The sequence below is a fragment of the Gobius niger genome (genome assembly GCF_951799975.1).
Source record: "Gobius niger genome assembly, chromosome: 1".
Classification (NCBI taxonomy): Eukaryota; Metazoa; Chordata; class Actinopteri; order Gobiiformes; family Gobiidae; genus Gobius; species Gobius niger.
This window is the reverse complement of record NC_136852.1, coordinates 29,289,999-29,317,662: the sequence shown is the minus strand read 5'-3', so window position 1 is coordinate 29,317,662 and position 27,664 is coordinate 29,289,999. Positions and strand designations below refer to the sequence as shown.

At 42.0% G+C, this 27,664-nt stretch overlaps 2 protein-coding genes across 2 annotated transcripts; one reads left to right on the top strand and one right to left on the bottom strand.

The window, feature by feature from the left end:
• Positions 1-417: 417 nt before the first annotated feature.
• On the bottom strand, positions 418-4,130 carry smco4 (single-pass membrane protein with coiled-coil domains 4). The gene is made up of 2 exons (XM_079560251.1): positions 4,086-4,130; positions 418-2,172 (listed from the first exon to the last, which is right to left on the bottom strand). Exon 2 carries the CDS (start codon positions 2,128-2,130, stop codon positions 1,951-1,953), a length of 180 nt encoding a protein of 59 aa, XP_079416377.1. The 5' UTR covers positions 2,131-2,172; positions 4,086-4,130; the 3' UTR covers positions 418-1,950.
• A 1,064-nt stretch (positions 4,131-5,194) lies between these two features.
• Positions 5,195-26,560, top strand: nlk2 (nemo-like kinase, type 2). The gene is made up of 13 exons (XM_079559759.1): positions 5,195-6,646; positions 8,217-8,420; positions 8,950-9,230; positions 14,685-14,814; positions 15,135-15,190; positions 15,867-15,973; positions 16,047-16,132; positions 17,807-18,016; positions 19,160-19,261; positions 23,525-23,611; positions 24,854-25,052; positions 25,151-25,244; positions 26,275-26,560. Exons 2-13 carry the CDS (start codon positions 8,268-8,270, stop codon positions 26,327-26,329), a joined length of 1,560 nt encoding a protein of 519 aa, XP_079415885.1. The 5' UTR covers positions 5,195-6,646; positions 8,217-8,267; the 3' UTR covers positions 26,330-26,560.
• The last annotated feature ends 1,104 nt before the right edge of the window (positions 26,561-27,664 follow it).

The window sequence follows — 27,664 nt, the reverse complement described above, 5'->3', positions numbered from 1 at the left end:
CCAATGAGGCCTTAGACGAGTTAATGCGTGCCCGCCTGGTCTTTGTGTGTGCGCTCAGTCACGCCAAACAACCAAAGATGTTAGCATTTGGCCTCTCCCAGCATATTCGTATCGCTCCAAACGGGGGTGAAGTTGGAAGCGACCGCGCTCTTCCACGGGCACGTACGAAGCCCAGACAGGTACGCATCAACTCGTCTAAGCTCAGGTAAGAACATATCACAGTATGGAAAAACGGTGGCCTGTTCCTTTAAGGCGGGGGGTAAGAGGTCAATGTACTCATATACTTTCAAGCTTGACTGTCAGGACTTGACTGTACGTACAAATTGTACAACACATACAGCCCGTTTATTCATAGGCAAAGGTAGAGTCGGCAGATACAGTAAAATGTCTTTATTTGACAAGGAATAACAGAGACTTGAGACTTTAATATTAAGGCACGTTTTCACATCGGCACAGCTTCAATACATTTCTATGGCTGTCAATAACTTAATGCAAGAACATACAACACCCTTTGGACTTCATACTGGAGTGGAGCACAATGGCATCCGAACATCATTCAGAAAAAAATACTTTGGGAACAGCACCTACTAGTGTTCAAATATCTTTTTTTGCATTACAGTAAACATGGGCATTCAAACAGTGTAGTGGTATTGTGTGGGGGTAAAGACAAATACACTTTGCATAGACTGTAGAAAGAAAGGAATTTGAATACAATGGATTCTTTACTTGAAAGCTTGAGCTCATTAATGTACATGTTCACTCTTTTTTGGTGCAGAAGTGACTGAGCCAGTGCAAACTACAGTGCATTTTTTTTTTTATAACTATACGTTCATTTTGTAAGAAAAATTGTAAGCATACATTTCCTAACAGGAGATTCGGTCCCGGGGTCGTAAAAATGGTTGTTTTTCCTTGTAAGAATGTGCATGGGTGAACAGCGCCCTTTGGTGGCAGTATTGGGTAACTGCGGAGTTTGATACCTGAACACTTGCCATCTTAATCAGTAATGGTATTATTGTAGAGTGCCAAATGTGGTTTGAAAATACAAATAATAATTGAAAGCAAATATTGAAGTGTCACAAAAGGGCAAACTTAGTGTCAAAAAGATCAATTGGCATTATAGAAGCCAGCATGCTAAAAGAATGACTGCAAGTACTTTATGATCTTGCTTCTTGGATTGTACAAGCATCCAAAGATTGTCTAAGAAGAAGTTATTTTTGATTGTGGCTTAACACAAAGTCTAACTTTATCACTGTAAACAACAGATTTTTTTGTATGGGAGTCATAAAAAAGCACATTTGACCAATTTTGTATAAATCACAAGGCTTTTCCTAAACGGTAACATGGTCATCCCATGGCATACTGAAAATTCATTGCATCCTCTTTAGAAAACCAAAAAAAAAAAAGTCTTTCCAGATCGCAGCCTCTGTTAATGGGTAGGACATATTCAGTAGCAAGTGAACAATTGTCCTCAATGTTGATGTGGGATTGTTGTTGGATGAAAGAAAAAAATTGCAGTTGCGTGACTAACTGTGTCGAAAGTGCAACTGTTGTGGGCTGTTCCTGCAGTGGTCAGTATGGTCAGTCAGAGGTGGTTCTGTTGGGGGAATTAATGAAGGTTGATAGCAAAATATTTTTTCCTCAATTATCATAAGCAAAACAAATATAAAATCTCAGTGACCAGACCTCCACTTGAGTTCAACCTTGGCAACTGTCATCTTTGGCAAGAATATCATCTGATGTTCAACCAAAAAAAAAAAACAGTTCTCAAAATAGGAGCTGGCATTTTTCTTTTCTTTTTCCTTTTTTTTTAAGGCAATTTGGTAGACTCTTCATGGCAGTTCGTTGGAGGAAGCGAGGATGATTAAGACCGTTGGTTTAAATCCAAAGATGGAGAAACAAGGTGGACGGTTATGAGACATTTCAACAGTTCTCATGTGTTCAATAGTGTTTTTACTCCACAGCTTCGGGTCTTGTGGCGACGTAGACAAACACTACGATGAGCAGAACGACCACGGCTACAGTGGGCAGCACCACCGTGGCCACCTGCTGCCGAGCTTCCTGCATGGCCTGTTTGCGCTCCTTCTTGTCCTTCGACGATTCTTTCTTGGGTTTTCCCTTGAGCTGCCTCATGGTGGCGCAGTTGGCGGTGGCTTAGCGGTGTCTGCAAGGAACCTGTTGCAACAACAAAAAGGTAACACAGTAAATCTTGTAAGAGCATGTGAGGAATTGAAGGATTTAAGATGTCTTGGCCCTCTTGCGAAGTCATGTCTGGATTTCATGTGTAATTCCATCCACTGGAGGAATTACTCAATTTGATGTTGTAATCTGCCTGTGATTAATCAGTCAATCAAAGTTGCTTGTAATGCAAGTAGTAGTGCAAAGTGCTTTACAGATTAAAAACAATACCCTCCCACCCACCCAACCACTCACCCGTACAAATAGAAGCAGACAATAACACTCATATTCACCCCACTCCCCTCACACACACACACACATACATACATGCACACACACACACACTGGCAGTGCGTCCACTCAGCCACAACCAATCACAGCTCAAGTAATAAAAACAATAGTAACATTAAAGTAAGATCAATAAAAACAAATATGAAGCAAACACCAATTTAAGCTAATTATAATCATAAAAAATAACTGAACAAATAAGTAAATAGATATCAGCTAAAAGCTAAACTAATAAAGGTGGGTCTAGAGCCTGCTGTTAAAAAAAATAAACGTCCCTGATTGGCCCTCAGCTCCTCAGGCTGTTCCGGAGGCGAGGGCCGTAATACTGGAAAGACGCGTCACCTTGAGTCTTTTTCTTGACTTAAGGAATAACTAGGAGACCCCTGCCAGAGGAGCTGGCAGGGGGGGGTTCATAAACCCTTCCTACCTTATGAAGGTTCATAAGGTAAAAAAAAAAGCAATTCCAAAAGATAAGATGGGCCCAGACCATTAAGACATTTAAAATCCATTAACAGAACTTTAAATTCGATCCTGAAACACGCGAGGAGCCGATGCAGCGATTCTAAAACCGGTGTAATGAGGTCTCGCTTCCTGGTCTCCGTCAGGACACGAGCTGCTGATTTTCGCAAAAGTTGTAAACCTGAGATACTATTATTGGGAAGACCAGATTTGATCATTGATGAGTTGTTGAAACTAGGGCTGTCACAAGAATTACAATATGACCTTATTGTTCAATAAATGACAGATACACAATACATTTTTAGGCGTGTTTATCGTCTGTACATTTGCATTTCCCCCCTTTTTCTTATGTAATAATTAATTTCTTACCCAAAGTAAGTTGTGTCTCATTGTATTTCATGTTCATAGTGGGATTTTTTAAGATTAAATACATTTCAAACAAAGCTTAACTGTCATTTTTAAGCTTTTGAGTTAGTTTCTGTGACATATGGTCTTCAATAATATAGTTTATCGTGATAGTTTCCTGCTTCAAAGTATCAAACTTTAGATGTTGTTAACATGACAGGCCAAGTAAATTCTACCCGTGATGCCAAAGTTTAAATCACCCTACCACACAGTTGTATATCTACATTGAAAATGTGTACATGTTTCAAATATTAAAGTATTGCAATGCGCATGTCGTAACATATGTCATAATTTGCTAAATATTGTTGTCTATCCCACACCGTAGAAATGAACTGGCAACTGAAAAGCACATTGGCACTGATTGAAAGAAAGTTATTACTGACTTTATCTGTACGATTGAGTTAATGTGCCACACAGCTGTTCAGTAGTGACACTGACGGACTGTCATAGTAACACAGACCTGTGTAAACCCGAGCTAGTCCAACAAACGACATGCCTGTTACTTTATCTACATTTAAGCGCGATCAAATGAGGTTTAAAGACTGCAAAAACAAGTTCCGCTGTTGTTAGGAAGTGTCCGCGACTCAAATAAACTTTGGGACACGTCCTGTCAAAATCTGCTGACGCTCACGTAAGTAACACCGAGCGCAAATCGGGCCTTTTCCCCAGAACGCGGCGCGCGTCCCGTGCGTCAGAGTTCATTGAAACGCGGTAAAAAACGTTCGGAAAACGGAGAAAAGTGCAGTGAAGTCACAAACCTGCTGCTCCTCAACTCGACGTGGCAACAGTGGCATCGGTCACTGACACCGGCGAGAACAGAGCTTCCGGGGGACGCCTTCACAATAAAAGCCATGGAATTAATCTTATACATCATCGTTATTCTTTTGCATTGGCGAAATCTCACAATAATGTTACGAGCTTTAGACAATATTTGTTCCCTGTGGAGTATTTGCTTCAATCAAACGTTCAAGTGACATCACAGCTTTCTAAACGGTCTCAAAAACTGTCTCTCCCCTAGAGTTGTATCAGTCTCTGCCCCCGTGACCATGCAGAACTAAATACTAACCTTTAGTTAAGACTCAATGAGGTATTTGGTTACACTTTATTCTACACTACCTTGACACATTGTACCAAACTAAATTTAGTACAATGTAATCTGCTTTTTTGTAACAGCAAGTTGTACATATGTAGTAGCCTACATGCACAATGGAATAATGTGTGTACTGTGTAGAATGAACACGTATTTAACATTACCACTAAAATGTATGTTGGCTACTTTACTTATGTCAGCTTTATTCATCTGTCATAGATATTACATTATGTATTTGTTTTAGAGCAGTATGGACTGGTCTTCCCCACAAACATTGATTCAAATACTTTTTGGACTTAAGTTTGAGCATTTCTGCAGCATTTCAAAGTAGGAAATGATTCTCTCACTTGTGGCAAACATGAGTGAATGTTCCAAAAAATGTCTAAAAGAATAGGAACTCCACTGCACCGTGTCTTAGGAGAACAAACTCTGGTAGAGGACCAGAGTTTGTTCTTGAGGACGTATTGAGTTACACTACGTGTTTGTTCGTATTTGTCTAAATAAACTTCAGAATGAAACCTCCCCATCCCCCGTGGAGCACATCTGAACCTCTCCTTGCACTTTGTTCGTTCATTCTCGTGTTTGTTGGCCCTCAGCCTGCCCCGGTCCCTCCCTCACTCCCTCCATGCCTGTCACTGACGCTGGTGCTGCCTGGTGGGTAAATCCTGTTCCGAAGCGCATCGCTCCACTGGCTGCCCCGGCCTTCACTCACTCAGATCCCCCTTTGCGTCACGGCACGGCGCTCTCCCCATTGGCCGAGCGCGCTGCATAATCTCAACCACCGCCGACCAGCTCTGGTTTTGTTCACCATGTTGGATCCGAAGCGAGTTGCCTTTTAGCCCGGGGACTTTTTTTCTCCTCCTCCCTCCCTTGATAACATGTCAGCGGGGACAAGGCTCCGCAGGCTCGCTTCATCGCCTCTGGGCTAACCCACTCGACTCGCTCCATTCGCTGAACGGGGCCGTTCACTTCCTGCGCTCTGACAGCCAGCCAGCCAGCCAGCCGCGAAGAAACGGGAAGAAGTGTGTGTCGCTTGTTTTGATTTGGCTACAAGCTGTCAGCGAGCCTCCTCTCGCACTGCCTTGCCTGCTTGGACTCAACTATCGAGGTTTCCAGCTGCATCTACGATAAACCGCATAACTTTCTCCCTTAATTTGGAAGTATCTTGTTCTCGGGGACGATGGCACGATAGGACCCTGGCGGAAAACTCTCCGGTCTACTGGGGGAGAGAAGTGAAGTTGGGTCTCTACAAGCAGCAGCAGCACAGGCGTCTCCGAGCGTTTCCCTGGTCGTGCGTTTTTTGTTTGTTATTTTTGCGTCATGGTCGAAGCCTCGTCACCGTGTCCAAAAACGATGATGGAGGCTTGTTGTTTGCCATGTTCCCGTGCGTAATATGTGAAGGCGAGCGTTTGATTGAACGAGGCCTTGCTTGGCTTCTCGGCAGCGCTTTGTAACCTGGGCCTAAACGGATACACCTCCTTTGCACCGGGATCAGCGCCGCGTTGGGTTAATTACGCCTGGGAGAAGGAGATTAGCCTCAACTACTCGCCGTGCAGAATGCAAGACGCACACTATTTCTGATTTCTCATTCTTGTTCGATGTGTTTGCTTCCGAACAGCAGTTCGCAAGTGTGGAAAACTTGGCCACTTTTTAAAAATGAATGCCCTGCTGCCCATGTGACACGCTTTGGATCACACTGTTCTCTCCAGAGGCGTTTCGTTGGGGGATAGGGGGGGCCCACCTCGGCTGTGATGATGGACATCTAGGGCTTTATCCATCCATACGGGGGGAGCGGGTTGTTTTATGTAGACATTGGACACTTTTATTTTTTGGTTCCTCTGTTGCAGGTGCACTCGCCTCATTTTTGCAGCGAATATTCATTTTTGAAGAAGTGGGTCAGATCCGAGCGTGGCGCGATGATAAAAGAGGCACCGCTCTTTCTCCCTGTGGATTTGAGAGAGGACTCATGTTGGATCATCTCTGTCCAAGGCGCTTTCTAGGTTTGGCAACGACAGACGGCCATCCTCCTCTGACCCCAGCCCTCGCGGGCTTCTAAAGTTTTGTCGTAGAAGGACATTTGTATTGAGTTCTCTCGTGAAGGAGTCCTGACATGACTCTTGTGGTAAACTGAAGATGTTTTGTAGAAGTTTGATGAAGTTTGGGCCTGGTATCCATCATCACATTTGAAGCCTGTACTCAGTGGATGGCTCTCTCCGTTTGGTAGCAAAGGTACGTTGGGAGACAACTTTCAAACTGGGATGTGCAGTACTTGTGTTTTTGGTTACATCTTATTGCAAAAGTGCATAAACCAATCACATTAGGTTTTTAGCTATTTAGGTCATTGTAAAGTGGTCAGAGAGGCCATTGGCACAGAAATCCTGCCTCATCTCTGTAGTTTTGCCCCAGGGCAGTTACCAACTGCACTGTGGAATAAATCATGGACATGGCTGCATAATTAATTGTAAATTATTGGTTGTTATCAGCAAATCTGCTATTTTAAGGAAGTACAATATCTACTGCAAACCCATTGTAATGTCGTCCTTTAGTGCAGCCGATAGCCTAGTAGTTAAGGCTGCTGCACATGTGGCAGAACATTGTTTTGTCCTCAGTGTCTTGGGTTTGAGTCCTTGCTTTGACAATTTGCTGAGTGTCATGACTTTTCACCCAGTGCTGTCCTATCAAAGAAGCCGACGGGCCAAAAATCCCTAAGAATAACTTGCTCTGTCGTTTAGACTTTTACAAACATGTTCTGAAATGTGATTTTTGTATTAGATCTGCAGTTTATATTTCATTCTTCTCAAAGGTAATGCTCCTGGATGTGTTTATAATGTGCACTGTGATTCTAAAGCAAGAATTGTTTAACTAATTAAACTAACTAAACTAGTTAAACTAATTTCAATGCTTCTTTGGGGGAAAAAAAATGCAATTAATAATTTTTAAGTATTTGTATTGCAATAATGTGATTCTTCTCCAGCAGTGCACAGTTTGTATTAAGTAATCTATCATTCCAGAAGAATGGAGTAGTGCGTTATAAAATAATTACTAAACTGTGGCCATTGTTTGCACCCACGCTCCAATTCTCCCCTATGTAATTATTACATTATGATTACAGAGGCACCGTGCATTCCAGACAATGCTACAACAGGATCTGTGAGTTTGCAGTAACTTGGTCCTTAAAGGCACAACTTCTAATTTACACCAGTGTTGTCAAAGTTAAATTCAGGTTTAAACAAGCTTGCAGCAAGACATGCCCTCAACACATAAAATTCACGTACATTAACGAAAAGATGAACCCTTGACCTGAATCCAATCGAACTAGTGAACTTGCTAAACCTCTCACAAAACCTGCTTCACGTGTCCACAGTAGACTCATGCATGAAGTGTTTTTAGCCTGTTGGGTAGTGTAGGGTAACATTTTTGAAATGTATTGTTATTAGGCTAAATGTCTACAATGTCTACAGGTCTTCAGCCATGTACTGTTTAAATATGAATTAATTTCAACAAGATCTGGCTAACTCCCCATTGGAATACTAGGAAACTGTTGTTGCCCTAGGAAGTTAGCAACATTCCATCCTCAGAACTTTTTTTGAGATCCTCTTGAAATATTGACCCTGTACTTTTGTTTTGAAAGAAATATTTTCCAGTCATTGCAGAAAGATGCAGCATCTCTCTACCTAAGCTTGACTGTTTATTTGTTTGAAAGACCAAAGCACAAATATCAGACTTCCTCGTAACAACATAGGTATAGGCAGAGGGGTGTGAAAGGTCCTGATGTGGCTGTGTCTGGCCTTGTGTGCAGCTCTGTGCTCTGTCCTGGCTGTAGCCGTGCCCGGAGGTAGATTCTCGTTATATGGCTCTCTGCGGCGCCTCAGCCTCGAATGCTCCGAAGATGATGGCGGCGTTCGGCGGAGGATCGTCAGCCGTGGCCCACCACCACCACCCGCTGCAGCACCTGGCCCCCCCTCACCTGCAGCACCACCATGCCCCTCAGCACCCCCTGCAGGTACGGAGGCCAAACCTCAGTGTGATGATTTTTGAGAAAAAATCTGACATTGAATGTTATTTATTAAAAACTCTGCCATGTTTATTGGGAGCAGCTTGAACCATGCATAGATGAGATTAACGTTAGCCAGAACTATTTTTTAAAGAGCCATGTAACAACGCGTAACTCCATTATTTTACATATTATTGAATAAACCAACTTTCTAATCCCACATTACTGATTTTAACACCTGATCTCTTATAATAGTCTGCTTGCATGTTCAAGGATTCGGTGATGTTAAAATCCCAGATTGAGTATAGGGTTAGTATAGCACAGTCAGTATGGGAGTAACTCCAAGTCAGATTTGAAATCCAAACAAATTCCATATAGAAAACTCATCCTGGTCATTACTTAGTGAAGAGTAGGTCCACAAACCTCCCATATAAGTCTCGACGACAAATAGTTTCACCGTTGTTTGTTTCGTTTGCCAAGTTGTCTGAATTGCCAGTGACGTGGTGGGGTTAACATTTTGGACCTCTCCTCTCTCCAGGCCCCGGTCTCTGCTGCAGCAGTGCACTCCCTACAACAGCATGCCTCAACAGGGGGCGCTGCTGTCATGCTGAACCCTGGGCAGCAGCAGCCATACTTCCCCTCTCCTGCCCCGGGGCAGGCTCCAGGACCTGCTGCTGCTGCTGCCCCCGCTCAGGTCCAGGCTGCTGCAATCAAAACCCACCACCACCACCATCATCACCACCAGCAGCACCATCTGCAGCCACAGCTCGACATCGAGCCTGACCGGCCCATCGGCTACGGAGCCTTCGGGGTGGTCTGGTGAGTAAACCGCGTTTGGGAGCTGTGTGCTTCGCCTAAGAATGAATGTGAAAGAATGATTGGTGGTCGGAGATTGGAAGCCACTCTTCCGTCATTCCGCCCCAGTCCAGTTATGGTTACTGTCGTTGTGTTAAGCGTACCACTATATGGGTGAATAAATGAATGGAAGTGACGGTAATTTATTTAATTTCAAACCTTTCACTTTGGTGACAGAAAAGTTCATTATGAAAAAGATGGGGGGTAGAGCTGTGTATTTAGGCAAGTTTGAGTCAAATTATGATTACAGCAATGGTCAACCTCAGTTTTCAGCATGGTGCTTTTCAATGGACAGGTCCACAGCCTCTTGTGGCTCTATTGTTTGGAGTTTGTTTTTGGACAAATGAAATGGACAAACTCTGGTATTTTCAGACATATTTGATTGTGTACAAGTTTGAAAACCACTGCATTGTTGGTCCTTGCCCTGTCACTGGAACAGCTCAACCCTGTAGTGAATCTGAGTTTGCCTCAAGAGGCTGAAGGGCAGAGTACGTTTTAACTTCATGTTCTTGATCATCAGGCCGTTGAGTCAGCACACACACGGTTTGCGTCATTTACTTAAATTGTTGCTGAAAAGATCAGCTTAGTCACTGGCTGAAGTATGAAAATAGTCATGCAAAGTAGGCCTGGAGTGAAATGTGACTGGGACTAACTTTACTTGGAACGTGACGTGTTTATTACATTACGTATAAGGGGTGTCACAGTATGAAAATGTAAGCTCACGGTTATTGTGACCAAAAACTATCATAGTTTTTGGTAGTATCGCTGTTTTTTTTTAAACATTATGTTGAATATGTTCAGAAAGAATTGATCTTTGAATCTTAGACAAACTGGTGTTGTTGATCGTTTCGAGGATATTGTATATGTACTGTGATATATATACTAATTATAGCGCCAGAAACATGTTCTAATATTTTCAGACAACTAAATAAACTCTCTATCAGGGCCTGATTTTGTCCTCAGTTTGCGTCTTTCCAATGTGTTTTACAGATTTGGGGAAATGTCATCAGACAGTAATCATTGTTAAGTTCCTAATAATGCTGCGAGAGTGAATCTATTGCATTGGCGACCAACTCTTCTCTGCCCCTTGGGAGCCCCAAAATGCATTGTGCCATTTCAATATGCAGATGAGTTAAGTTTGAGGTATTGCTGCCTTTAGCAGACACTTCTTTCCTGCACGTTCTGCAAACAGGATAATTGTCTTCTATCAACTGTCCTTCGGCTTTCTTAGAATACCCAAAGTATGCCCAGACTTCAGACTTGGTCCTCTTTGAAGGCTCGTAGATGTTTCTGAGCGCTGTCGTCTCGGACATGATTCCAGCTTCGAGAAAGTTTTGTTTTGGTTGTAAGCTACAAAGTGCGCCTGCGCGACAACTTCAGCAGGAGAGACGGGGACTGGTAAGACTCTCCCTGACCGCGTGGTAATCTACCGAGATAGTTATTCTTATTTTTTATTAAAACGGTAATTGTTATAGTCAAAAATGTAATTGCGGATTACCGCTACAGCGGCAACCTTGACATCCCTATTACATAGACATTGTAGGAGGAGCAGTAGCAGCCCTAATGTCGCCAACACTAGCGACATTAGGGTTTGTTGACTTTGAGGTTTGATTGTGAAGTAAAGTTCATAAACGCAAGTTCTATGTTATGTTATGTATGGTACACGGCCTGACCAACAAAAAAGGTCACACGCACTAATATTTGGTCGTAGTGCCTTTAGCCTTGATTACAGCACTTATTCGCTGTAGCATTGTTTCAATAAGCTCCTGCAGTGTCAGAAGATCCAGTGTTGCATTCACCAATATCCATTGGGGAAGAAGGAATCCATTGATGGAATAACCTGGTCTTTCAGGATGTTTAGGTCGTCAACTGATCTCATTCTTTGGGCTGATAGTGTTGCTGGACGTAGACCTCAACCAACTGCTGCATCCCCGGGTCCCAGCTGTATGTTTGGGTTGAGTTTGGAGAGGTCCGTGTTGAGAGAGGTTAGCAGTAAATCTTGTAACAAGCCTAGTTTTTTTCTTCTTTTTTTTTCTTTTTTTTTAGTCTGACTCATTCACAGACACCCAAAGTGGCCTGGTGTGATCCCTCCTCTGCACTGCTCTATACCACTTTAATAAGAAATCCCCCGTTTTAGCAGATGTAAGGTAAAGACTGGGATAGATTCGTGCGGCGGCTTCATACAAAAGAGATGCCTCCATGTTAGTGTAAAAGTGGACAGAAAGAGGCCGGGTGTGGCTGGAAAACAAAGGCATTTGCACGAACCCTGTGTAAAACGTAGATAAATCAGATGTTTTTCATTTCTGCTGATGTCTGGAGATGCATCAGGGGCAGATGATGCGTGTGGGAGCCCCGTGTGAAAAGAGAAACTGTCTTTGGGTGCCATCTCAGAATGTCTGGTTCGAAGGTGAACGACTTTCCACTTAAGCTAAACGTCCTACTGTGAAAAGAGCTGCAGGGTGAAAATGAGTTGTGACTTCAAAATATTCCTGAAAGTGTGGCTTTCATTACATTTTATGCAGTTGTATTAGATCCGCCATTCTCAATCAGCAGTTCAGGGGCTTGTGTTGTCCATTTTCCTTTCTCATGGCACTTCAGAGTACATTGATAAGTGATTTTTTTTTTTTACTTCAACTTGAGGTTTTAGTTTGGGGGGAATTCTGCGATTCTAAGGTGCAGATCAGGTCAAACTGTTTTGGTTTTAGTCCTTTTTCTCCAACTGAAATTGCCTTAATGTAGGTAATTTGTCCTATTGAAATTGATGTTTATTAATTCTGCTACATATTCCCCCCTGCAAAGTGTGAGAATAACTCCATTAGGCATTTTAAGTGTGCGTAAATGTCCTCTGATATGTCACAAATCAGCGTTTTGCGTTTGCAACACTATAACAGCCATTGTCTCCGTTGTCATTTGCCGGCGCTGTAATCCGTCGTGGGCTGCCTGTGACATTATTCCTCGTCTGAGCAGCTCGGTGGGAGCCCGGGTGTGTGTATTGCCTTCCTGTCGCCGCGCTCATTCAGATAAACACGGGCAAATACAAACACTTACAGACTGGTGGGAGAAGAATGAGCAGCAGCAGCGGCAGACAGCCGGTTATTTTTAGCAATCAAACGGCTAGAGATAAAGAGGCTAATCTTGAGCGCAGAAACAGTAGATTAAGCAAAACATTGTGACCACTGATGACAGAAGAGGTGAGTCACACAGATATACGTGATGTTGGAGACAGCCACTCAACATTAAATTATCTTTTATTGTCCTATCACTACATGTACAAATATGTACACTCCCAGTTTGCTGTTCTTGCCTTTTATCTCTCAACAAAGCATTTTTTAAAGTAAATCAAGTCAGAAACAACACTGGCAAGATGGCTGTCTATCAACATAAGCCTGCACAAACGGATACTGTAATTTATAACAAATCCAAATCAATGAATGGATCTGTGATTAATCGCATTATTCAGTAATTGTGTTAATGCAATTAATCACAGATCCATTCCCAAAAAACATTGGCTCCACTACTTTTTAGAGAAGAGTGCCAGCAGAGTTTATAAATCCAACTCTAAAATGATCAGAGTCTGGCATGTAAGTTCGATACAAAGTGAAAACAATCGTCCGCAAGCTCAAATGCTTAGAGCCATGAGCGACTTAGTTTAAAGATATATAAAGCTTAAAACAAAAACTTAAAAGATTATGAAGCAATTTAAAATACATTAGTCTGTAATAAATGACATTATTACACTATAACAAATGTTTTACAAGAGTTATTCTCTATGATCAATAAAACCTTGCTTGGAATGCTTTACCCCAAGTCCCATGTTGTCCAATCTAAAAAATGATTGTAGAGTGAATAAAGAATGTTTCAATAAGATTCTGCAATGTCAAAATGTTGCATGGCCAATGTTGCGTTTTCCACCAAGATCTTGTATTGATGGGTTAGTGTGACCACAGAAGAAGAAATCTATCTATTGATGGAATAACCTGGTCATTCAGGATGTTCAGGTCATCAGCTGATCTTTGGGCGCGTAGTTTTGCAGAACCCAGACCTGACCAACTACAGCGACCCCAGATCAGAACAGTTAATCCAGGTGACAACTTGTATTTCGTTGGTGAGGCAGTGTATTATGTAGAGTATGTAAATCTGCAATCTCTATGCACGCTCACAGCTTTAATGAGGAAATTCTTAAGCCAATGGTTTTGCTTACTCCAGAAAGAATACGCTGCATACTCTATGTATTGCAGTTTCTGGTCCATCCATCCATCCACTTTCTTCCACATTTCCGTTTCCGGGTCGTGGGGGCAGCTGTTGGAACTGCCCAAATCACATTGCACCAGCCCCTTATGGCTCCTCCTGCAGGTGGTGGGTCCACAGAAGGACGGCCTCATGATTCTAACCGGGCCTGTTGGTCTCTCATAAGGGGCTTCTGTACCGCTCTTTGTCTGACCTGTCAGCTAGGACCTGTTTGCCATGGGAGACCCTACCAGGGGCACAAAGCCCCCAACAACAGAGCCCAGAATCATTCGGGTGCTCAAATCCCTCCACCAGGCAGTTTCTGGTAAATGATGAAAATATGAATAAATAATGAGCTTCATGATGATAATGTAAACACTAACGATCCGTCGCTGGCTTGAAATAGATCTAGATCACTTTCAGTCCTTTTTTTGGTCACAAATGTGTTGAAATAAAAGCTTTTATTTGACTAAATCAAAGCTATTGCAGAATTAATGGATATTTGGATGAAGATTTCTCTATTAGGCTCTGATACATAAACGATATCAGAACCACTGTCAAGGTCTGCCATGAAAAATCTGTCTAGATACGTACATTTTTATACTCTACTGTGTGCTGCCTGGGAGTCTTTAGTTACCTTTGCGGCGTGTGTGAAGTTGTTGTGGTTGGAAGTTGGAAGTGAGTGTGAATCGTGGTTCAGACTTTGCTTCTTAGGCCAGGGCCATCTGTTCAGAGCCTTGATCCTATTTGCAGCAGGTTTTATTCTGCCCAGAGAAAGCGGCTCCCGAGGACACTCACGAGGCACCGCTGCTCCCGAAACAACCCCGGATTAGGCTCCGAGGAGAGGGCCAGGCCGGACTGGACTGGACTGAGCCTAATCCAACACAGACTTTTAGACTCCAAGAAACCTGTCTTCAATCTAGACACCTTTGTCCGTTTGTTGCCGTATACACTTATTTGCATGGTTGAATAATCCTGCTTAATCCTTCTGAATAAGTTCATAAACTCCCACAGTTTCACCTTGCGGGTTGCGGTCCCTGGCTTTATTTTTAAGACAATAAATTCCAGAGTTGTATTAACATAGTCTCCATTATTGCCGCCCTTGTTGCATTTCTGTGGCACATCGGGGAATCGCTGTGCCCACTTTTTCTGCTGTAGAAACGTCCTTGACCATTCTGTTCTGGTGCACAGGTCAGTGACGGACCCTCGAGATGGAAAGAGAGTGGCCCTCAAAAAGATGCCCAATGTCTTCCAAAACCTGGTCTCCTGTAAGAGAGTGTTTCGGGAGCTGAAGATGCTGTGCTTCTTCAAACATGAAAACGTAAGTCACACTTTGCACGCAGGTATGTCAAAGGGTTATAGCAGAGAAAAGCACAGAGATTAAAGGTAGAACGGAAAAGTCTTTTCTCCTTTTATGAATGTGGTGTCTATGGTGTGACCAGCAGGAGAGATTCATGTTTAATAATGATATGCAGTGGCACCAACAGTTACATAGTGGTACATCGGCCTAGTACTACTAACAGCTGCTTTCTTGATGTAGTTGTTATATGAAATATAAAGAAAAGTATTATTTTTTTTATGTAGAATTTGCATTTCTAATTTTCCAGTAAGTTTAAACAGGGCTGGTGTTTGTGCCCACAGGTTCTTTCTGCTCTGGACATTCTCCAACCTCCACACATCGACTACTTCGAGGAGATGTATCCTTTGCTCGCAACAAAAAAGAAATCTATTATTTTTGCCTGTGTGTTTTATTAGACGGGGGAGGTGTGAAAGGGGGCGGAGAGTGGGGAGAAGCTTTCAGCAAACTGTCAGAGCTGGGAGTCAAACCTATGACACATAAGGCCTTCACTGTGTCCAGCATATGTGCTCCAGCCTAAATCTCTAGGCTATTACGCTGCACATGACCAAATTTATGTTCTTAAGCAGTGGTTCCTAAAGTGGGCTCTGGGGTCCACTGGGGGAGTGGCCTCAGAGCCACAACATGAGGCTGACTCTATGTCACGCAGACTGAAGCTTGTGAGGCGAGATGCGGCAGGTGAACATTTTTTATTTTCTCCTTTTCCTGCTTTTACTGTCAACCTATCAATATAAACCAAAGTCAACCTTAAATTATTCTTATTTTATGATGTTTTGTTGACTTCCGCTTCAGACTTTGTTACGACTGCGGATATATACATGCACTTGTGCGTATGTTGCACAACTTTAGGGTTTTCAGCAGACCAGAATCAACTCCTTCAGCCTTTGGTCACTTCAACCACAGTCATTGTTTTTGCTACAATTAAATGCCAATTTCACAGAATTTTAAATAAAATACGCTTGATTTGATTGTCCCTCTTGGTCACCTGATGTGGATCCTTGACTCTGATTGGTCAGATATGTCGTGACTGAACTGATGCAAAGCGACCTCCATAAAATCATTGTTTCTCCGCAGCCGCTGAGCTCGGACCACGCCAAAGTGTTCCTCTACCAGATCCTACGAGGTCAGACCAGAGCTGGAAATAGGCCTCGCACTCAGAGCTATATTTGTTACAATCCTGTATTTTTAACTTTCAGGTCTAAAATATCTTCATTCTGCTGGCATCTTACACCGAGACATCAAACCTGGCAACCTCCTGGTCAACAGCAACTGTGTGCTCAAGGTACGTGCGTGGGTAGTAGAAAGGTGCTTTTACTGCAGCGACCTTTGGAATAAATACAAATCTTATTGCAACATACTTTTTATTTTTACTTGAGAAATATTTTTTTGGTGCAGCAGCATGTGTAAACTACAGTATGAGCTCCTTAAGATAAGAGAAGACTTTATTCATCTCACAATGGAAAAAATCACTTGTTACAGCAGCTCTTTCGTGCAGGAAAATATGCAGTCAAAAAAAAAAGGTAATGTGCAATCAAAGAATAAAGATTATTGTTTTAAACAAGGAGCAGCATTAAGAAGAAAGGAAAAATATAGATCAACTAAATGAAGTATCTGAATTGGCAGAAGTTGTAATGGGAGCTGATTGATAAAGTAACAACAATGGCAGGTTTCTGCATTTAGGTTATTACACATTTATTTGGAAAGGAGGTGTGGAAAGGACTTTATTCCACCTGTCGCGCCAGTGCTTTCGCCGGTAGCCTTGAGGGGTTTACTTAGGGGAAAAAAGAGGTCGGTGGAGGCGTGGTGTGCTACCAACAGGCGCTTTGCTGCTTCCCCTTCGCTCTCCTCTTGTTTATAATACCATCATGCGCAGACTCGCACAAGTTATTAAGCTCTCGCAGGACAAACTATTTTTCCCACTGTGAGTTAAATACTGTCCTTGTCCTGAGAGAGAGAATATAGTAATGGTCCAGCTCAAGCATTAGTATTATAGAGCACGGCAAACTCCACGCCGCAGAAATGTGATCAGAACACTAGCACGTAGGGCTGTGCAAAAAAAGAGTGGTGCGCACTGAATGGGTGCTGCTGCCGGATGCTCTCTCATCGAATGCAATTTCTCCATCTGTGAGATCAATAAAGTATCATCTTATCTTATCTTATCTTATCAATTAATAGAAATTCGATTACAATTTCGATTATTATGCTAAACTATTAGAACATTAGCATAATCGGCATATCATAATTAGCATAATTTCCCCCCCAAAATGTTTTTTTGTTATTAATTATTTTATTTTATTTTTTGCAAAGCAGACTTGCATTATTTCATGGCGCTGAGATTATTGTCCCTTCGCATTTCACGTGCCATGGCTCATGCTTTTGCCTGAAATAAAAACAAACATGTCATCAGGCCACGCTGCTCAGTTTACTTGCGCAGGTGTGAGGGCTGGCCAGCAGGGGGCAGGTGTGAAACAGAGACCTCTCCTTAATCGAGGCATATTTGAAATCAGTGTTACTTTTATGAATGTTCAGAAAACAGAAAATTTACAGTTTTTTTTTTTATAAATATATAAATAAAATAAAGACTTTTTTTAAAGGCAACAAATAATCGTTTGAATAATCGTGATTTCAATTATGACAAAAATAATCGTGATTATTATTTTTTCAATAATCGAGCAGTCCTACTAGCACGTGCACCCCACCCCACTCCCACCACCCTCCTAGTCCATGTCTGTAAGCTGCCTTTGTAGCTACAGCTGCCCGGGAGTGGGTAGACGTGCCGTCCTACAGTATTACCGTACTGTGAAGTTGTATAGTCTGACAATGTCATGTAATGTAAGGAATGGGTTTCAGATAATATCCGTTTACATGGAGAAATAGGCCTATCTTTCTGCACATCCTTCAGTCTCAATCCCCATCTGAATCTTCTGCTCATCTATGTCTCTGCTCTGCTGCTCAGATCTGTGACTTCGGGCTGGCGCGTGTGGAGGAGACGGACGAGTCGCGGCACATGACTCAGGAGGTGGTGACGCAGTACTACCGCGCGCCGGAGATCCTGATGGGCAGCCGCCACTACTCCAACTCCATCGACATCTGGTCTGTGGGCTGCATCTTCGCCGAGCTGCTGGGCCGGAGGATTCTGTTCCAGGCACAGAGCCCCATTCAGCAGGTACTTTAAATAGTTTCACATGAGCTTTTGTTTCCTAGGACAGTGGTTCAGGTGGAAGACTCAGACTCTGGTGTAGTTCTAGTATTAGTGTTATTTAGAGAGTTAAGATCATACACAGAAAATCACTTCAGTCCAAAGTAAGAAAAAAAAAGAAAATGTCTGGAACATATGGTTTATATCAGTAAAAATACTATATCATCACCACCAACATTGATAGCTTGCTCTGTGAAAGATTCCTGTTTTTTTTCATTCAATAAAAAGAAAAGTGCGTATTTTCTCCGATACGACTTCAAATGCCTGAAATTCTGTGTTTATGATTGTAGCTGTTTTAGCATCGACATGAATTTGACAACAGCAAATGTTAAAATAGCCCCAATACTTTACACGCATTCGGCTTGACATATATTATTACATCTGTTTTTAAATGGTATTCTATTGATTATAATGCAGTTGTATGTTATCTGCCCACAGCTCTCCAACAATCCACAGTTCTGCTAATTATCCCTCCCTGCTTTAAATGTTTTATTTTTTTCAGAATAACTTTTGCACCACAAATTTGCACTGAATGTCTGCTAATGGCCCACGTGAATATTTAACTAGATTTGCCGCAAATGATTCAATCCTGGGCCATTTGAGCAACATAAAATATGTCGCAGAGGTTAAGATCAGCTTCATCATGCTGTCTGTTTAACACGGTCTTGGAGAGAAAGAGAGAGAAGCTCATGCCGTTTATGTTTAGCTACATCATAGACCATCTTCCTTTGAACTTTGTGTCTAAAATGACTCCCACTGACCTAGTAAATGTTCTTCTGTGTATTGGAGCCATTTGCCTGCGTATTAGCCAAGTGGCAACAAGATGCTGTGTGAGGTCTGGGCCGTGTTGGATCTTTGTGGAATGTGTACAGGTTTCCTCCAGGTTCTTAAATCTAAAAACAGCACCTACAAGGCAGAGGCACAGGTGTAACTCGTGTAACATTTCCTCCCCCAGTGTTGATGGTTCCAGTTTTGAATGTCACAACTTCAAGGAGACTGGTCTCTTCAGATCAGCTACGGACGTCCATATTTTTTCTACATTCTGTGTTTTGAAAAAACAATTTTAGTTTTAGTTTTAATCTCACTATATGTTTGTTGTTGTTTTTGTAGCTGGACCTGATCACAGATCTGTTGGGGACCCCTTCGATGGAGGCCATGAGGACGGCGTGTGAAGGAGCAAGAGCGCACATCCTCAGAGGGCCTCACAAACAGGTAAGAGCCTAACACCACAGCCATTCCCAAAGGCCGGAGCGTCAATCCAAAGATCTCACCCCCCAAAAATAAGGATTCTATCTATTTAAAGAATTTGTTTTTCACTTTAAAGTAGATTTACGTACATTTTTATATAATGTGCATTTTCAGTACGTTTAATGGCTAAACTGTGCCCAACACGCTGACTCTGATACGAGCTGAATGTTTTGGCACTGTATTTAACCACAGGTAAACATTCACTGTCGCCCGGACTCCAGTTAAATGCAAAGCTACCCACCTGGAACTGTTTTGCTGGCATGTTGTGCTTGATTTGGAAGTGCCAAAGTTTTCAAGCTTAATGGTTTTGTGTGATGTTGTGTGACTAATTCTGGCCACTGTGGTGGGTCCGTGCACGCAGTAAAATCTCATGTTTGGTTTGGCCTTGGTGACAGATGTAGGAGGTGGAAAAGGGCATGACATTAAGTTGTCCTTGGACCTTGGGAGGTTTTTGTCTCATTGTTTCTGGTAAATACAGGCTCTTAATCTCTATGCCACAAATGTGCTTAAAACAGTGAAACATTGAAAGTGAAAGTTGGGGTGCTTAAAACAGCACAAATTGTTGTTTTTGAATTAAATTAAATTAAATCAAACTAAACTAAAGTTGTTTTTATTGTTAGACAAATCAGAGCTCACAGGGAGAACTCCACCCACATTTACCGGTACATTTATATGTAATGTCTATTCTGAGTATGTTCCTTATTCAATTCTGGTCTGATTTCTCCTGAGAGCTGGTCAGACAGTTCACGTCTTGATGTATACTACATGGCAGGGCCGAAAGCCGAGTAAATGTGGATATGGTTTGTGATAGGTTCAAGGTGTATGGGTTAAAAGTCTTGGCTTTAAAACATTCTAACTCTTTAACAAAAGTCTAGCATACATGCATTCAGTATAATCATAGATTTACAAGTTATAGTTAAAAAGTATACAACTTGCATCTTATTTTCTCCCATCGCTCCAGTGAACTCCTTGAAGTTATGGGGTCTTTGCTGTCACTGCACGCAAACACGTGCTCATCAACGGTGGAGGCGCCTAATGTGAATCTTCCATGATCTGAAATGTATGAGTCGACTCTAAATGCCTGTTTGATATTTTCTAAGCCCTTTATAGCCCTTTGTAGCAGAATGCTCTACATTCTCCTTGCTGTGAACATGGGTCCGTTGTGCTGGCCACTTGTTCTAGCTCCAAAGGTCTGGGTTTACATGGTTTATCTGGTCTGATCTAAGAATTGAGCATCCTTCTTTTTTATTTTTTCTGCGTTTTTCAGTGTTTAGCGCCTTCATTCCAACTTATGAAAACAAGTTTAACACTTTTGTTACAATTCTGCAATAAAGTGTGATATCAAAACATCAAGGTGGGAGTGAGCCTTCTGCTGGCCTTTTGTGTAACTGCCTCTTATAGTATCAAAGATAAAAATATTATCAAGACACACACGCTATTTTTTAATGTTGTACGACAAAAAATATTAAGGCTGAAGTGTTTATAGTACTTATAATAGGGCTAATCACGATTATTTTCCCCATATTGTTCGATCTCGATTTTCGATTTTTTTTGTTTAAAAGAAAAAAATAGAATAAATGTGGTCTTTCCTGGACGAGCTTGCTGCTGCAGCTAAGCTAACTCTTCAGCAAAAACAAACTCCACACCTCTAGCGTCACAGAACAACATCTCTATGACACCCCTTCACCTGGACAAGCAACACACAAACATCTGCAAAGGAGAATGTCTGAAGAATGTCAGAAGCAACAACGAGCGCATGTTCGTGTGCACGGAGCTCAAAAGGCCACAACGTCACGGAGCTCTAGCAACTTATGTACATAAAGAAATTAGTAAACCGCACATTTATAAGTATAAAAGACGATCAAACTTACAGTTCACTGTTAGAAGTCCAGCAAATCCACCGCTGGAGCCTCAAAACAAATGCATGGTCCAAATAGCGACTGAAAGTTTTCCCCTTCTAAGGTAAACTCTTCATCTCCGTGCGTCCTGCTCCTCTGTCAACTCCCTACATGTTTCTGTTTTCTCCTTTAGACAAGTTAGCACCACTTTGTAGCTGATTCAACACGTAAAATCACCTGGTCCCTCTTTGTGCAGCATGTACTATCATCCTTCCTGTTTGTTTGGGCCGCGTGTTTCCCTGGGATTGACCTGACAGGCGCTGCAGCATTGCGCCGTCCAGATTTTTTTCCAGACAGGCCTGGCCAGTTCTCCTTGATTAAAACGCACTACGCGATTATCATGATCGACCTTTATTAAAATCTCGATTAGATTAAAATTCGAATAATTGCCCAGCCCTAACCTATAATATGGCACCTACTTCACCTGTACAAACTAATAGGGCTGTCAAATGATAATAGCACTGTGGAGATCTACTTGGTAGGTGCTCTGAGGGTTCACACTTCACTGTGACTGGTTAAATTCTTTCACCACTCACTGACCAATAGGAGAAGTGAGTGGTGGAAAGTAGGCGGCATGTGTCTGTATGAGCATAGAGCTGCAAAAATAACCACAAAATGCAAAAGGAACTTCAGCGTGAAATGTAGAAAGGTGGTTAGGAAGACACTGGTCCAGTTCAATGTGACCGGGGGATTTGCACTGGCCCCAGTGCAGAGTCCAGATTAGTGCAGTCTTAATGGGACTAACCCAGAAGGCCAATCAAACGTGACAAACGCACTGCTCACGTTTGAAGGGAAACTATTGACAAGCAGCAGTAGTTTGTAAACCATGTTCACCTGACACGCTTTTCCTATTCTTCACAAAGACGTGTCCAGTAGGGAGGGGTATCGTTAATTATCAATTCTGCTACTCTTATTGATACTCCTTATCGATCCACTACTTTAACGGTACTCTTATCAGTACGTTAAAGAATTTTTTAAAAGTTGGATAGAGGCTACTGTACAGGCAATAACCTAGGTCTATATTTATTTTTCTTTACTCTGTATTTGGACCCAATTTATTTCCAATTTGCGCTTACACTTAATATATGGGAGTTAAAATACTTTACTTACTTAATAATAATAATAATAAAAATATATATTTGTTATCTAGTAAATCAAGGAAGAACGTGGGGATGATCCGACACTGCGCTCTCGTGCGGTCAGCGGGGATGAACAGATCCGATGCAGCGAACGCATCCATAAGTGGAGAACCTTTTTTTAGTGCTTTGTTGAGCACACATGATTAGCGCAGTAACATAGTGACCCGGTTAAGGCACACGTGGCCCCAGGGCTGTTATGATACTAGGTTATACCCATCCCTCCACTGTCAAGTAAATATTTACGTCATTTCTTTTTTTGCTACTAGATTATTGCCATGTGTCCTCATTTGCAATATCAAAGTCGGGGTATTACGTTTCCACACTCACCATCTAATTTTGTTCTTAGAAAATGCTATATACTGTAGATCTACACTTACTCCTGAATTTTCTTACTTAATAAAGCTTAGAGATATGTTGTCAGAATGTGAGGTTTATTACGCATGCATTGAGGAGAGGGTTACACACAACGCGAGTTCATGGTAAGCTCTGCCCGAGTCAGCTTTGGTAACACCTTATAAAGGTGAGCACACTGAAGACAGAGCAGCATGACAGGGGTCATACAGCAGGTCACACAACAAAGGGAAGCACAGAAACACATAGAAATGGTAATACAGTTGGAGATGTCAATGCAGGCAACCAAAAGGCAATGCATGGTAATGCATCAGGGCGGCGTCTGGAGGCAGAAGGAGATCTTTGTGATGTTGAGAAGATGAGGACGCCATTTGGGGCCTATTGTCTGTCTGGGGTACAGACAGAAGCCGGTCTGGTGGCCCAGCAGGCCAGTTTGTGTATTGCTGTGACTAGTTTTGGTGATCCTATCTCGGAATAAAACTGTCACAACACTCCCAACAATATGTACAACAGGTTCCCCTCTGGGGCCAGGACTCCCCTGGAAATGAGATTCCTAATCTCAGTTGGACTTTAAAGAAAGGTCAAATAAAATAAATACATTTTGCGTCAGTCCCTTTAAGACCCTCCACATCAAATAAACTCCCCCAACGTCTCCCCAGCCACACAGATGTACAGTAGCTATAGTCGGACATCGGCGCCACCACATTTAAATGAGTAATATTTCTCAAATATATGTTTTACTGACGGAGCAACATTGTAGTATGATTAGAAAGAAGCTCTATAAATCATGTGAAATGTGCTCTTTATGCTCATTTCCCCTGTACTTTCTTGTGTTGCAGCCATCTCTTCCGGTGCTCTACACTCTGTCTAGCCAGGCGACCCATGAAGCGGTGCACCTGCTCTGCCGCATGCTGGTGTTCGATCCGGTGAGTCAGTCCGCACAGACGCTGCCGGAAAGCCCACTCTCTGTGATAAGAATAACTACACTTCATTCAGAAAGGGGTATAATTAGTGACAGGACGCGGCGCTTTAACCTGAGTGAGTTATCGCCCGGCTCTGACGTCACCGCAGACCCTGCCAAAACCTTCCTCTCCTCCTCCTGCCTTCTCTGGGGCCGTTTTTACACGTCCACGAATAGTCATTGCAATTTTCTTTTCTTTTTTTTTTTTTACATAAATGTATGCACCGGAAATGACAGTAGCGGCGTCACAGTTGGAAGAGCGAGGGATAAAAGTGTGAGATCCTGGCCTATGGTACATGTAGGCCAGGATCACCCAGGCACAGGGAGAACATGTAAAGCCCACACAGCCAGTTACAGTTACTCTCAGAAGCAATATCTTGTTTTGGATTTCTTAAGTGTTGTGTATTGTCCTCGCATTTCATCCGCATGTGCCATTATATATTTGAATATCGATGTTGATGACGGGGCAGAATTCTACCGTTGTATTTGTCTTTCAACTGTTTTATGTTTATTACTGGATTTATTCACACGAAACAAAAACTATCAAAGTTTAACTTCCTCTGTCGGCAAAAAGTCACCGCTCACGCATGCAATAGTATTAACCTCTTAACCAATGCATTTTCCTCAGTTCCGCTTTACCCAAATCTAAAATCTTCTGGGCTGGAGCGCACAGCCTATAGGCCAGTGTCATGCCTCATTTGAAAGCTAAGACCAACAAAATGGATTGTCTCCTTTTTTGTTGTGTTTTCGTAGGTTCTGCGTCGTGTTTTTGTTGCATTTTCATCACTTTTTTTCTGTGCTTTTTGACGCTTTTTTGTAGTGGATTTTTCATCACATTTTGTCGCTCTTTTGTGGCTTTTTTGTTGCCTTTACATTGTGTTATTGTTGCTTTTTTGTCTCTCTTTTGCCACTTCTTTGTTACGTTTTCATCCACGTTTTTGTCGCTATTTTGAGGCTTTTTTCAAGAGGTTTTTACATTTGGATAAAGCCAAACTGGAGAGAATGTGCTCGGTTCAGATGGGGGTTAAGAGGTTAAAAAGTTTGTTGTTTTTCTGTAACAAAGATCTGAAAACGTGGCATCAAATTGTAGAATGTCTCGAACGCCACATATTCCCGTAAATCCTGCATCTTTTAAACGAAATGTAAACAGTTCTTTTCATACCTGTTGGACCTGTAAATCAAGCGACCCTCTCTCCCGTGTGTCCAGTCGAAGCGTATCTCGGCGAAGGACGCCCTGGCTCACCCGTACCTCGACGAGGGCCGGCTGCGCTACCACACGTGCATGTGCAAATGCTGCTACACCACCTCCACCGGCCGCGTCTACACCAGCGACTTCGAGCCCGTCACCAACCCCAAGTTCGACGACGGCTTCGAGAAGAACCTCAGCTCGGTGCGCCAGGTCAAAGGTGAGCAATGCAGCCCGGCGGATTAGGTGGAGATGTAGATGCAGGGGTTGGGGACTGGGGACTGTGAGTCATGTGTCAAATACTTTCTGTTTGCGCAGAGATCATCCACCAGTTCATCCTGGAGCAGCAGAAAGGCAGCCGGGTCCCGCTCTGCATCAACCCACAGTCCGCCGCCTTCAAGAGCTTTATCAGGTAAAGACTGATGACCTCTGACCTCTGGACAAGGACAGCCTTCGAGTACACGCATCACTAAATCTGAAGGAATGCTCTACCCCAGGGGTAGGCAACGTCAGGCCCGGGGGCCAAATCCGGCACTCTGGCACAGAACCTCTGGCCCTCAAAATGATTTTGAGAAACAATATTACACAAATCACAGAGTACTTTTAACATTATTAGAGTTAAATGGAAGAAAATAAGGTAGAAATACTGTCAATACACCCAATTAGGTCATAACACTAGCATTTGAAAGAAGTGCACAGGAAAAAGAATAATTGTTTTCAGGAAGAAATGACATAAATCTACTTGAATTAAGAGATTAAATCTAAGGTTTGAGTTGATTTGGTCTCTGTCTCGGATGATAAAACCTCTAGTAGTAGTTATTCTCTTAATTCAGATAATTTTCTGTCATTTCAAGTGAAAAACAATTATTTGTCTGATTCCAAGTGGGTCTTATTCTTGTTCCATTGGCACTATAGCATTTGTATCTTGTATTAGTTCAAACCGACTCAAATTCAACATTTAAGTCATTTATCTCATGATAGTAATTTTTCCAGTGTTGTGCTTTACTTTGGGCTAATAATCAGCGGCTTCGGCCCTCGGTGTATTTACAATAAAGAAAATCGGCCCTCCGCCAAGAAAACTTGCCTACCCCTGCTCTACACATTACTGCGTTTTTGTGATGAAAGCATTTGTCATGTTTTCAGGTTTGTAGATTTTTGTTTCTTTTCTTTTTCTTCAATTCTTTTAAGTTTTGAGATTAGCTGGTGTTAATGATCACCCCAACCCCTGCCCAATCTTTGTAATTCAAAAGACTCTTTGCTTTACTTTGTGGACGAACCGTGCTCTACAAATAAGATAAAGATTATTGCCAATCTGCATACAAAAAAGTTTGGAGTCCACTGACCTATGGATTATTCTTTAAACCAGTTGCTTTTAAAATACAAAGTTTCTCAAAATAGCCAGTTTCTAAAGTGAATCTTTTGTTGTTGCCGTGTCTTTGCAGCTCTACGGTGGCGCAGCCCTCAGAGATGCCGCCCTCTCCTCTGGTGTGGGAATAGGGTCCATCTCTCCTCCTCCTCCTATTCTTCCTCCTCCATGTTTTAAACCTGCGTAGCATTTCACTGGACTGGTCTGCTCTGTATCTGCTGAATGAAGAAAACCCACTATAATGGTATTTTATGAAAGTGACGGGAAACGGGTTTGGTCTCGCGATGGTTTCTGCCACTGGGATGAAAGCGTGGAAATACTAAGACGCCAGCGAATGCAAAATTTGTAAATTGAGCTTCATCTCCTTAACTCAAATAAGGAAATATATACAGTATATATTTAAAACAGTAAAAATATGAAATTACCGACCTTTACATTTGTTGCCTTTTTGTTTACAATTCTCATTATTTCGCATGTTTATCCTTAGTGGCAAAATCCATCTGGAATCCAGTATTTTAACGAATACTTGGCCGCGAGAAGTGGACCTTTTTGACTCGAAATGAAGACGTTTGTTTTAATATATTCAGTATTATGAGTAAATTATAGCGTATTTAAGTAGATTTTATTGCCGTGGTTGACAGCCCCGACACGGTCCGCGACACTGGGAAGTTGCCAAATGAGCTTTGAATTCAGACAATCGAGCAAGTTGAGCATAATAATCACGCTACATGTGTTTTATTGGGAAGATTTGGGACTATTATAAAAAAGACCATTTTAATGAAGCCCCTTTGCCAAAGATTTGAACCTTGTGGACAAAGTTGTGCATTTTCGGGTGAAATAATGTAATGTCATCTGGTTTACAGTTTATATCTGTTTCTACTTGGCCTGTCCACGTGAAACAAAATCTTTAAAATCCCCTTTTGAACTAAAGTGAAATCTAGCGTTCAAAAGTGTTCTCCATCTTAAATAAGTTTAATCTAAACTTTTATCTGGTCGGAAAACGCCAGAAATGTCAAGTCCTGCTTCAAAATCGAAACCACTATGACGAGCGCATTATGTTGGTGCTTCTAACTCCTGTAGCCTGTTTTTTTGAATGGAATGGTGTTGGTTAACTGCAGTAAGTGGACACTGGTCGTAACAGTTTTTTATTTAAAATGTGTGCCTAATTAATGTTATTAATGACAAAATATTGTTAAATTAGTTACACAGACAAATTGTCCCAAAGAAAAAATGTATATTGTATATCCAATGAGCTGGGTCTATGCTAGCTTTGTCCATGTGCTATAGTCACATTTTATTTAGCTTGTAAAGACAGTGAAACGTTTATAGGTTATCAAATATTTATAAACATATGAGTTTAATGAATGTATTACTTTGTTTTAATCATTAAGCCCCATACAAATATACAATACAAATTCTATTCACATGGAGCCTTTATGTGTAAGAAGGCCCATTAAGTAGTGCAA